General features: G+C 37.2%; 1 protein-coding gene across 7 annotated transcripts in view; it reads right to left on the bottom strand.

Annotated features, from left to right (window-relative positions):
- MAST4 (microtubule associated serine/threonine kinase family member 4) overlaps positions 1-12,561 on the bottom strand; it is a 320,186-nt gene that overhangs the window by 45,487 nt on the left and 262,138 nt on the right. For all 7 annotated transcript variants that reach the window (XM_074931942.1, XM_074931938.1, XM_074931939.1 and 4 more), the window contains 5 exons: positions 11,767-11,924; positions 9,202-9,277; positions 7,741-7,950; positions 4,610-4,711; positions 314-446 (listed from right to left, as the gene is read on the bottom strand). In XM_074931942.1, coding sequence (XP_074788043.1) covers positions 314-446; positions 4,610-4,711; positions 7,741-7,950; positions 9,202-9,277; positions 11,767-11,924 — 679 coding nt within the window. The remainder of the gene's footprint in view (positions 1-313; positions 447-4,609; positions 4,712-7,740; positions 7,951-9,201; positions 9,278-11,766; positions 11,925-12,561) is intronic.

The raw sequence follows: 12,561 nt of genomic DNA, 5'->3' as shown, positions 1-12,561 counted from the left end.
CACAGTTTCATTTATACCTATAGCAGGATAACAGTCACCATCAAATTATACCAGTAACTTTCTGCTTCAGTTGAAATAAAGTTGCATTGACAGGCTGGAAGATGATGAGTATCACTGACATAATGTATTTGTGAATGATACTCACAATAAAAATCTCATGTGGCCTTTATAATGCCTTTGAGCATTAGCACATGCTTGTTCTGTTACCATCTTTACTTTGACCCTTTTCATGTATGCACAAATTATCAAAAAGATTAAATGCATTGAGAAGGAAGACTTAGGAACCTATAGCTGGACCAGGTGATGCACTTACCTTCCAGAGGATCTTTATTTAAGCCCAGCTGGCTAATAATGTATCGAGGGATGTCTGTTTTAATTCCTTGCCCCTCTTTAGCATGGCCTTCAGCTGCTTCCAAAAGATAATAAAACTCTTCAGGATCAAATTCCTAGAAGAAAAATAATTGTCATCATTCTCTCTGTAGGAACTGAAGTCTTGAAGCCTAACATAAAAACTTCTTTTGTTTCTTCTGTTGCAAATATTCCTTATTAAAAACAGTACCTCTTTATTCTATTACTAGTGGTCTATTACTCTATTACGATTCTTGTGTAATGTAACATGCTGCAGGCAATGAACTTTCATACCATTGTTTCAGAGCACTACTTCAGAAAAATATTAAGTTCCTTGCCTTCAAAACTTCCCATAATATTCAGAGCAAAATGACCTATAATCAGCAGCAGTAAGATTTCACATACAGAAGACTATCTCCCTGAAGCCACTTGCCTATAAAAATGAAATAAAGAAACTGTAAATATATTGCTCTCCACTTTTACTTCTAGATGAAATTTTGAAGTATTTTAAATCAATATATATACACCATGCTTTATGGAAAATACAATCAAATAAATCACTAACTTTAGAAGAAAGCCAAAAATTGTAAGTTGCTGAAAACAACATTTGAATTTCACTGATACTATTGTTCCAAATCTAGAAATAATACATCCTCCTTTGAGAACCAACTACATTACAACTATCATTTAAACCATGCCTAAAAGGCAAGCCTCAAAGAGGAACAAAAAACCCCCGAAACTCAAAACCCTGTCTATCCCCCAAGTCCCTTAGAAATACATTTATTTTACTACCTTCATAGATGATAAAACCAGAAAAACATTGAAAGGAACAAGCAAGTTTAATAAAAGGTTTAGGTTTTTAAAAAAATAGACTATCTACCAGTATGAACTCATACCAAAACATCTCTCTCATAACCATTACATTCTTCAAGATGTTTGTGCCAACCATAGATCACAGCAGGTGCAATGCTTTGTAGAGAGAGAGACAGTTAAAGCCACAAAACACTGATCTAACAAACCAGACTTTTTGCTGGAGTAAGTCAGTTCTCCCAAAAATATCTGCAGAAGCCAGGCAGATTGATGAGCTAGTTAGCTTCCCTGACGATCATTTCATGGCTTGCCATAACTCCGGGGGGCTTTACTCTGAATGCTGGGTGACAAAGCTCCTGTTCTAGCTCCTCAGACTACCCAGGACTTGGGAACTCAACATCCCAACCTGGAAGACAGCTTGAGAAAGTAGGTATTATGTTTCATTTTGGAAGCACCCAAACTGCTGCGGCTCCCAGGAGGAGTTGCAGTGCGTCTGAAGTGAAACGTCTTCAGAATTTTCAGTCTTGTGGAAACAATCTTAAGCTTTTTATTTGCCATGAAACAATTTTCACCATCTCCAGCCTACTCCAAAAGATCTACCACAAATCCATGAACTGCCCAAACTCTCTTATTTAGCTCAAATTTTCAGGATGCTGCTAAACTACCTAAAAATCTGAATAGAGTAACTAAGCATTACATGCTGGTTTAGCCTTACCCTCCTCATCTGACATGCTGTCCCCAGCTCTATGTCTCTCTTCTGTGTTACTCCTTGGCACAGAATAATGTGATGTGTGCCAAGACTTCCTATCTACCTTCACTATAAAACCATCATCTCCTTACCTGCTGCAAGTAGTAGATATACAGCTTCTTCTCCACTTGCTAGTAAGGTAATTTTAAAAGATACTTTCAATCATATGAATATGTGTGTGTATATCTATGTATGTATATCTATAATATACACATATGCATATACATACACATGTGCAAATAGTTAAAAGAAAATTTATTTTCTGGTCTTTACTTCCAACTCTTTGTTTCACTTTCCATGTACAAATGGAGAAAAATCTTTTAATACCTGGCAGTAGGTCTTGGCACATATGAAACTGCTAAAGCTTCATTCATATGATTATCAAGTGAATTAAAATATGAATGCACATACCATAAGCACCTGAGCCAAGATCACAATTGGAAAACTGACAGCATTACTGCACAGTATCTGAAACTTCTCATGACAAAAACTGTTGGGATTTGTTTCCTACAATGCTATGAACTTTCTTAGAGGCTCACATTTGCCATATATAGCATCTATTTCAGACAGGCATTCTAAAATATCAGCCAGTATTATTCAAAAGTTTCCAGAGGGACACTACGCAAAAATACCAATATTGTTTCTGTAAGATCACATGACTCCAGAGACATTTATAGCAAAGACTTAACTCTCATGCTTCTTTCATGAGAAATGTATTGTTTTGTCAAAGTATGCCTAAATTTGTTCAAGCTACCTGTCTCTCTAAAAACATACTGCACAGAGTTGTTATATTCCAGCTTAAATCTCCTGAAGATCCCACTTGAAATAAGAACACTAAGTAAGCTGCACTGACTTTCTCTGCAAATTGCTGCTCCAAAACTCTCAACTAAGAAATACAGTCATCTCCTGGCCTCGCAACACTGTTTTTTTTCATATGCATCAGCAGGCTCAGCAAAAGGTGGGATATAGGTGCACAATAGCTCTGCCTTAAGTGTGATAAGGCAGATTAAGTAGACTAGGATAAAATCCCAGGGGCAGAAAATGGGAACTAAGTGAATGGAGATATGGACTAGCTAGCTTACAAAACCTAGCATTTAGAGAGTATGAGCTAATGGGAAAATAGGTCACCAGGAGAGAACCCAAATTAAAAAACTAAAAGACAGTGATGATGCTGGGGGCAGGGGTAGGTAGGAGAGAGCCAGCAAGCATGGAAGGGAAGAACAAAACATCATAAAGAAGCCTCAGTCTGTTAGCCAACAGTATATAATTAAGGACATTTTTGGATGTGTAATAATAGAGAAGGAGGCAGACCAGAGGGAAAACAAGACATTGTATGAGAAATTGGGTGAAAAGGTGGGGAAAGATTATGTGAACCCTGGGAATGGAGCAGAGAAGATCACACTAGATACGGAATGAGCATTTCGGGGTTCAGGGTGAAAAGTAAAGCAAGTTTGGATTCAATGGCACAGGCAGGACATGGCAAGACATCCTTCTCTCTAAAGCCTTTTTTTTCCTCTTTTAAACACCTCTCATGTTGATTCAGAACACATACCTTATTTTAGATTCCTTCTGAACTGCAAGTCATGAACAAACTGCAAATGGGAACACTGAGACATGGTGTTTCCAAAACAAAAGAGAGAGGCAGCTCTCAAAATGTCCATGGCTGAACGAGCCAGGTTGTGGATTAACTGTGCCACAGATGAAGAGACGCAGCACAGAGCCAAAATCAGGTTGGAAAGACTTACCAGCTCAGATCCAGTGACATGCAAGTGCAGTTATGACACCTTCAGACATAACTTGAGGCTAGCAGCAGGTTTGTGGCTCACACATAAGCCCTGACAGCCTCAAATAGCTGTATGCAGCATCAACACTGTGATCCTGGTATTGGCAAGCAGAGTGGCTCAACAAAGTCAGCTCGGGCTGCCTGCCAGGCCTGTTGGACTCAGGCAGGCTCTTACACGGTATTTGGGTGTCTACGCTGTCCTTCTGAGTACACTGTGTTCTTCAAGGGTTTATTAGTTCCACTGAACAACTGAAGCACACTAGCTCTGTGTGTAGGAGCAACTTCCCGCACCTGAGACATCCCAGCTCCCACAGCATGGGCAGGCAAAGCAGAAACACACCCACATGGCCTTGCACAAGCGAGCCCAGTCTGGCAACATCAGTGCTAGGCTCATGCATAAATAAGCTAACTCTTTTCCTCCTTCTGGTCTCCAGCATAACTCCTGACTATCTGTATATCCAGACACCCTAATCCCTTTGCTGCTGCCCTCTCCTCAGATCAGGTACTGCAGAGTTCACTGGAAGTTGCCTATAGCTCTGGCAGCTGTTGAGTGAAACAAAACTATGAAACTCCTAAGGAAAACCACCAAGCAATTATGATTCTGGAACAGCCTTCCCCAGTAATAGCAAAGTCTAACAAAACAACAGAAAAACCCAGTTGGTTTTGAAATGGAGCCTCCTCAGTTGACGAAAGGGATTCTGCAACATAATATTTGCAATAGCAGAAAACGAAATACAACTGCAGGAGGTCCCTGACAGTCCCATGTTCCCGAAATAAAAGCAGAAAGGATATCACCACCAATGAACACCTACCCCATTGTTTGACATTTCAAAAAAAGTTGTAAATGGTTTTGAACAGCAAGCCAGAAACCTTCCTACATTAAGAAGTGAAAAACCTACTTATTGTAAGTATGACCTTACCAGGCATTCCAGTAAGCGAGCAGGACGAGCAATGACTATCAGGATTTTTCGGACAAGTTGCTTAATAAATGCCATTTCTCCGCTCTCTGATCGCTCTTGAGCCTAAAAGATAAAGTGATAATAAAACTGTATTTGATGTACTACTCAGGAAAGTATAGATGTTATTTGGGACACTCTTGGAGGGTTTGAAGCATGTACTTGAGACAAACAGCATGTCAGTTTGAAGATGTCAGCAGAAATAACAAAGATTTGAGCAATGCTGTGATTTCAAACTGAAGTAATCCCATTTGTACAATTCTAACACTCGAAGACCAAAACAAAAAGTGCTTACAATGAACATACCTTATTTTTTTAAAAAAACCCCACAACTTATACAGTATTATGACCATTAGTTTTGCAAAAGGGACTACATTTCAATACAACATACACCTCTCTACATGTACAGTTGTGTCTCAATTTGTTAATACTTTCAGGATGAAAACTGACCTACATAGTATTAATAAACATAACCAACATCCATGTCAAATTGATACTGATTTCCTGTGGTTATGTCATACTAAAATTACAGGGATGTGTGTGTATATATATATATTAAATAAACTATATTTGCAGAGAGGCTCCATATAAAGGTATATGTAAAAAGGAAGACAGTGAAAAATTGAGTTCCACAAAGATTACAACAAAGGGGGGGGAAATGCTGTAGAAGAATACACACAGAAAAAATACTTCCAGAAGGTTTGATAACATTTGCACAGTGGTCTGAACTGCATTTGAAATTTCTTTCAAACATCCATCTCTAAGTTAAATTATATAATTTAAGGATGCTAATGAATGCAAAGAAACCATATTATTCTCCTGACTAAAATATACTAATAGCTCTTCACTCACATATCGAAGTATTTCTTTTTCTATTACTAGAAACTGTAGACTTATGTTCTTCATCATCTTTTGCTTATTCAAAACCATAAAGACAATTAAGAAACTAACATTTAAAAGTGGTTGTATAGACAAATAAGTACTTTTTATATAATATATACCTTATATTTTTCTAAGAAAAAAGCCTATGAAAATACAAAGCTACATATTGCTCTCAGCATAAGCACTACAATTTTAAAAAACAACAAATACCTGTGAAGAATTACTCTGAAGTTTAAAGGAGGAAAAAAGAAAAAGACACAAATACCATCTATTTGATGGTATTTGCAATAGGTTTTGGAATAACCTTAAATGGACACAAGCATTTGTGTTCTGTGCACTATCAACGAAGTCCGAAGAAAACACTTTTGTAAATAAAACAACTGCCTGTTTTAATCACCAGCAAAATTTAAAGCCCCTTTGTACAGTTTTGTGAACTCTCAGGTGTTTATGTGAATAAAAGACTCAATACACGTTACGTTTAAGAGGGATGAAGCAGGAAAGTATTGACCTCCGAATTATAAAAATGTTGGTTAAAACAAGCTGCTCAAAGCTCAAGGGAATCTTCCCCTGGTTATGCAAAGTAATCACAACGTGCCAGGTAGCAGTAGGAGATGTAGCTTTCTACTGAACACCACAGCTGGGAATTGAGAACGAATGAATCACATGAATCTAAAGCACAACTGAGTGCCCATAACTGAATTGTGCAAAGAGAAAGTTTTCTTACTGTCATATTGTGTTATTAACAGTTGTTATCCAGTTGACTTAAAAGTTGTCTGAATATTTTAAGGTATTACGTTTTTGCTGAACAGGAAATTGTTACATAATAAAGAATTAGCATCATAGAACATGACAAAGTGAGTGGTTTGGTGCTTTTTAAATAATGCACTGTTTTATATGCAGACTGGAGAATAACTTGCTAGAGTGGGGTTTTTTGTGGGTTTTGGGGGGTGTGTTAAGTAAATGAGTGAACATGTACTCTGAACTCTACTTACTGTGCTTTAAGGGATATATTGTTAAACAGTGATTAACAGTGTTAACAGTGGTTCAGTCAAACTTAGCTTAGACACCTTTCCTTGTATTTTGACATTATCACTAGCATAACATAATTCACGGACAGGTATCTCCAGTCAACTGGCCCACTCTGCCTGCACTTTGGAATCATAAAAATGTGGTTATTTCACAAGAAGGTCACTAGTTTAAGCTTTCTTTTGACTAGTAAGCAAGCTCCCTGTATTTTCTGTTTAAAAAACAGGGTTTCAATAATCCTGAAATAAATCACCAGTGTCTTGTTTTGCATTCCTTTATGAAGAGAGAAAAAAATCAAAATACAGCAGTTGCAGATAATCTATTTACTGAATAGAAGTTACCAGAAAAGTGGCCTAGGAAAAAAAATAAATAATAAATCAGCCAAAACCTTTAGCAACTGCTCCTGCATTCAAAAGAAAGCAGAAAAGACATAAATTAAGACAGGCACGGTATCTTAACATCTAATTTGGAAAATTCCAAGTCAATATCAAATCTGCTAGTCTATCACAATTAACTTTGGCTCATAATGTGCTACCAAATCCCACACAAATAAGTGTACATTACATGCTGTACTCATTGTTTTAAAAATGATACATTCACAAACTGCAGTGACTTATGTCATAGCACATTTATTTTGTCAAGTTCCAAGTTGTTCTTAATTAATTTAGCTGATTACTCTATGGAATTTTCACCACACTTAAAAATGACATTATTTCTGTTAATAAACAGTTTAATTATGAAAATAATATTCTAAATATTTAAATAATTAAATAACCTCTAGCTGATGGAAAGCTAAGTGGTGTTGTCTGCTTTCTCATCACAACAATCAATTAGTAGGGTTGACAAAGTGGAAAGCGGGTATGTTTCCTCATCTATCCACAGTAAATGGAATAGCAAGCCTCCTCATTTAGGGTTTATGCACACATTTCTGTAAGCATTTTATAACTTGCACTGCATGACAAAATGCTGCTGTTCCTGAAATCTTTAAAACCCATCTATTCCAGACTAGTACACTAGGATGCCTTATAGTCTTTGTAGTGGTCATTATGTAGACTACAACTGCTATGAATATGACTTTGACAATTACCTGAGTGAACAGTCATGATTATTTCAAGACAACAACTCTTAGGCAAAGAGATATAAACTATTTTTTCAAGCAAATGTAACAGTAATCTCATGGCTCATACCTCCTGTAGCAATTTGTCTAATTTGTGCTGTAATTCAAGGAAGTATCGTGATGTGATGAGGCCCTGCTGGGATTTATCCAAACAATCTCGAGCCAGTTCTGTGACCTGATGGTGGGTAAAACTGAGTACTCCATCTGCCAGGGGAAGGGTGTTCTCTGGAGAATGATTTGTTATAATGTCCTGAAGCCTCTCTTCCATCTGAGCTGTGGCCTATAGACAAATAGATACATGATACATTGAATCAGCTTTCCATGAAACTAAGGGCCTCAAAGTTTATTTCTGACTCTGCAACATTTCTGTACTGGGTAAGAAGTTACCTAGTTGGAATGAGTGAAATGACTGGAGAAAAAAGCAAGTGAACAGAAAAGTGACAGGTGATGTTTCCCTGTATTACTAGTACAGAAAAGCAACAGCCTTACTGTTCTACCACACAGATCCTCCCCTTTGTCTCCAACTTGTGATTAACTGTGCACTAATCTGTATCTTCCTTTCATACAGGTTATACCATGAAAATACTTCGCCAGGCAGAATGTGAAGTGAACATCAACTGATTAAAAGCACACAGGTCCTGCCAGATGTGTCTGCAGGTTACTAGATCTGTCTGTTTTACAGAACCAACTGTCTGGTTCTCATAAAATAGCAGACACTTAAAAACACCCTTAAATGTATTTTTATTATTAAGAAGTAATCCCACACCTCTTAGTTCATATCTCAAACACTGAAATGAGTATGTTGTTCCACACTTCTGATAGCTGCTCAGTTGCTCTGCAAATCTTGACAAATTTCGTATTTTTATGAAGACACATGAAGAAATTTCTTCTATTTTTTTCAGGCACTTTCTGGAACAGTATCAGCTCTATCTTATTTTATTTTCCAGGGGTCATCAAAACCCTACGAGCAATTAAAAGCACAGTGCTCCAAGCTATACACTTGCACCTAGGAACTCGTTTGTATCTCAGACCTCTGGACGTGACAGCGATGTGTCCTCACTTGGTCTCAAACCCCCACAAATGTGTAGTGATCTTCAAAATTAAAGTAAATATATAATGAGTGTTTGGAAAAAGGAATAAATGCCACTAAAGAAGGAATTTGAGGGTATACCAGCAGATGCTGCACAAAACTTAGCAACAGAAACGATTTTTGGCTTACTAATTCAGTATACATTTGCCCCAAGTACATGCCACTTATTAAAATCAAATGTGCCGCCAGTTTCCAATCAGCAGGATATATTACCAGCATGACTCATTTCAAAATCAGTTCAGCAGCTTTGCCAAATGAATGTCCAGTTCTCAGCAGGGATTTTCCTTATTGTGATTTTATCTTTGTAATAAGAGCTTGGTGATGCTTTATGAAAGCCATTACAGGGTTGGATCATTAGTTCTCATAAGAAAAACACTGCTTACTTAAAACCTATGTAGCCTATCAATTTAGATACTCGGTATCTTAAATATAATTCATTACCTTTGGGAACCTTTCTTTATAGACATGGTTCATCATAATTATTTCATTATCACAGCAGGCAGGAGAACGTCCAGGGCTGCAAGCAAAGCAAAACAAATTATCCCTTTAGACTTGTCTCAGCATGAACTACAATTAGTTATTATATTTTTGCTGTTTATTTGTAACAAAAAAAATCAACATAGGCTTCACTGGAAAGGTACATTCTCTCATCAGTGGTACACTTGGTTCCCTTCTGCTATTTCTGACCGGGCCCTGAAAGCTACTACATGTGTGCTTGACATCTAAATGCTGTTATTTTCTTAAGTTTGTAACTACACTTCAGGATACAGGCAGTTTTGCCACACTTGCGAACATCACCGTTTTCTCAGAAGGGCAACAGAGATATATATAACTGTTAACTATGGCTATACCTGCTCCTTTGACAGTTACATAGAATCAAAATAGCAACACTTGACCACGAACTCTGTTAGTTGCAAGTGAAAAAAGTTAAGAACTAGTCTTTTTTTAAAAAAAACAACCAACCAAACAACAAAATGCAGATCATTACATAAGAAATCTATTTCCAATCTGACCAACAGATAAAGGCAGCAACTTCCTACAAATAATGCCATATATATGCTTGAGTCCCATGAATGCTGGGGTACTGTGCTTGCAAGGAAAGCATGAGACTTACAGGAAAACAATCCATAAAATGTACCCAGGGCCTCAGCTAACTCGCAAAACTGCTTTTTGCTATCATGAGCCCCATTGTTACTCTGAAAAATCCCCATCTGATTTTCCTGAGCTGGTGACACTGGCCCATTCAGTCTGGTCTACAAGATGTGGAGTAGGAAAGACCCCACAAAGGGGATGCTATTCTCTAGGAGTGACTATCATAACATGTACATAGGGGTTCCTTGCATGAGCAGAACTGACATTTAGCCTTCTAAAAGGGCAAAACTGAACACTAAAATTTGTCCCAAGATACCACAATGGTGGGTCCTTTAACTGATATGAACAAATCCATTTATGTACCAGAGTAGGTACATAATTTCACTGTAACACTTCTGCAGCATAATTCCCTTTCTTGGGAAAGGGAAAATGCTTGGCTCTTGTTTTCTCCCTGAGTATTTGTATACACTCTGTGAGTTCAAATGGAAGATTTTTAAAGTGTGTCCTGGTTTCAGATGGGATAGAGTTAATTTACTTCCTGGTAGCCGATACAGTGCTGTGTTTTGGAATAGTGTGAGAATGTTGGTAACACACTGATGTTTTAGCTGTCGCTATGTTGTGCTGACCTGAAGTTAAGGATGATGCCAGCAAGCAGGTGCACAAGAAACTGGGAGGGAACTTAGCCAGGACAGGTGATCTGAACTAACCAAAGGGATATTCTGTACCATAGAATGTCATGCTCAGTACATAAATTGGGGGGAGTTGGCCAGAGGGGACAGATCACTGCTTGGACATCAGTCAGTGAGTGGTGAACTGCATTGTGCAACACTTGTCTTTTCTTGGGTTGTATTTCTCTCTCTCTTTGCTATATTCATTTTCATTACTATTATAATAATATTTTACTTCATTTTAGTCATTAAACTGTTCTTATCTCAATCCATGAGTTGTTGGGTTTTTTTCCAATTCTCCTCCCCATCCCATGGTGGGGGAGGATTAAGTAAGCGGCTGTGTGGTGCTTAGTTGCCACCTGGGATTAAACCATGACAAAGTGTAAAAGCATAACATAAATCAAAAAAATCCTGGATATGTGGCAATAAGTACAGTACAATTTCAATCTGTAATCTTCTAATGAAAAAACAATTTTTTTCTTAGTAACCAGTGTGCAGTTTCATGTAGGTAGCAACTATGTTTGTCACTATACTCTAAACAGATTTTTTAAAACAAAAATCAAATCCAGAGTTGAAATATACTGCACTTAAAGACTCATTCCTTAAAATCTGTACACCTGTGAAACTATTTTTAAACTTCTGAAAAAATCAATACAACCATTAGAAATATACTACTTCCATTTTCTTCCTTCCAGTTCTTGAAAACTTATCCATAAAATCTGTGTTTTCAAGACCTAAACTATTCAGACAGTTTAGAACTGATCATGGATAAAACACCATCTTACACAAACAGCCACTGCAAATGAAATGCAGAGGCCTGGTCTTTGGGAAACAAGAAACTGAAGTTCATCTTGACTAAAGAAAATAAATGAGTGCATACACTGCACCTGCCCATTTGTTCTTTATCATGTTTCTTTCCAGAAAGTCCTAGGATATAAATACATTTTGAATTATTTTTGCAAAGAAAGGCTTTATTCTGTGAACAATTTGAAGTCTGGAAGAGAACCAGTGCCACAGTCAGATCAATGACGACTAGCTCATCAAGATAGTTCATGTGGGTTAGTCGCTTTCATTAAGAGCTAGCTAGAATTTAGAAGGACTACTTGTAGTTTGGCCTCAGATGTGTACTTCTTGTACTATACTTAAACAATTTTAAGAAGAGTGAATGCCCCCAAAGTACAAAAGTAAGATGCTCCAGAATATGTGAATTTAGATCCAACCCCTATTTCCAGACAAACAAACTCACCTGAGGCTTCGAGACCGAGGGCGCATTGCAGTGGTCATGCACCTGTTATCACTGGCAATGCTTTCAGTGGTACAGAAATGCTTAGACAAAAAATGTAGTTCATCAGGTGTTGGTTGGTATGGTAACTGGTGTAGCTTCTCTTGGGATGAGCAGGATGACTACAAGAACAGAACAGAACACAAGCTACTATCAGAGTGAAAAAACAGTTTCAAGACCATTTCAGTGCTTACAAATAAAGCCATTTAATTTAAAAATTATAGTTACTGTTTTCCACACCTGACTACCAATTTAAAGAAGAATAATTACTCAACCTAATGAGCTAAATATAGAGTAAATAAAAAAACCTACTTCAGTCCCAGAAGAGCCACTGCATTTCAAAAGTTCGAATTTCTTCTAAGGCAAAGATGACATCTAATGTCAGTTAACATACACCAATATGTATGAATAGTTAAAATAGGGTCTGCTGAAAGTTTATTTGAGTAGGGCAGCATAAATATGATAGTCATAGAATATAACTTATTGCCACAAAGGTACTTCATTATCCATATTTAAGACATTATTGATGCTTCTTAAAATAAAATGAAACAATCTCAATTCTTGCTAAAAAATTCTTTTTTTTTTATATCCTGTACATTCAAAATTAAGTGAAAGAACTTCATACATTTATACAGACAGGTTCTATGGCTGACAAAAGTCAACGGTATTACACTCAAACCATCCACTTAGTATAAAACAGGAAGATACAGGCAGGTATGAAATCAGAAGTGCTACCACAATTAACTACGCCTGCAAAAC

The sequence above is a fragment of the Athene noctua genome, chromosome Z (assembly GCF_965140245.1).
Source record: "Athene noctua chromosome Z, bAthNoc1.hap1.1, whole genome shotgun sequence".
NCBI classification, from domain to species: domain Eukaryota; kingdom Metazoa; phylum Chordata; class Aves; order Strigiformes; family Strigidae; genus Athene; species Athene noctua.
This window is presented reverse-complemented; position numbering and strand designations above follow the sequence as displayed.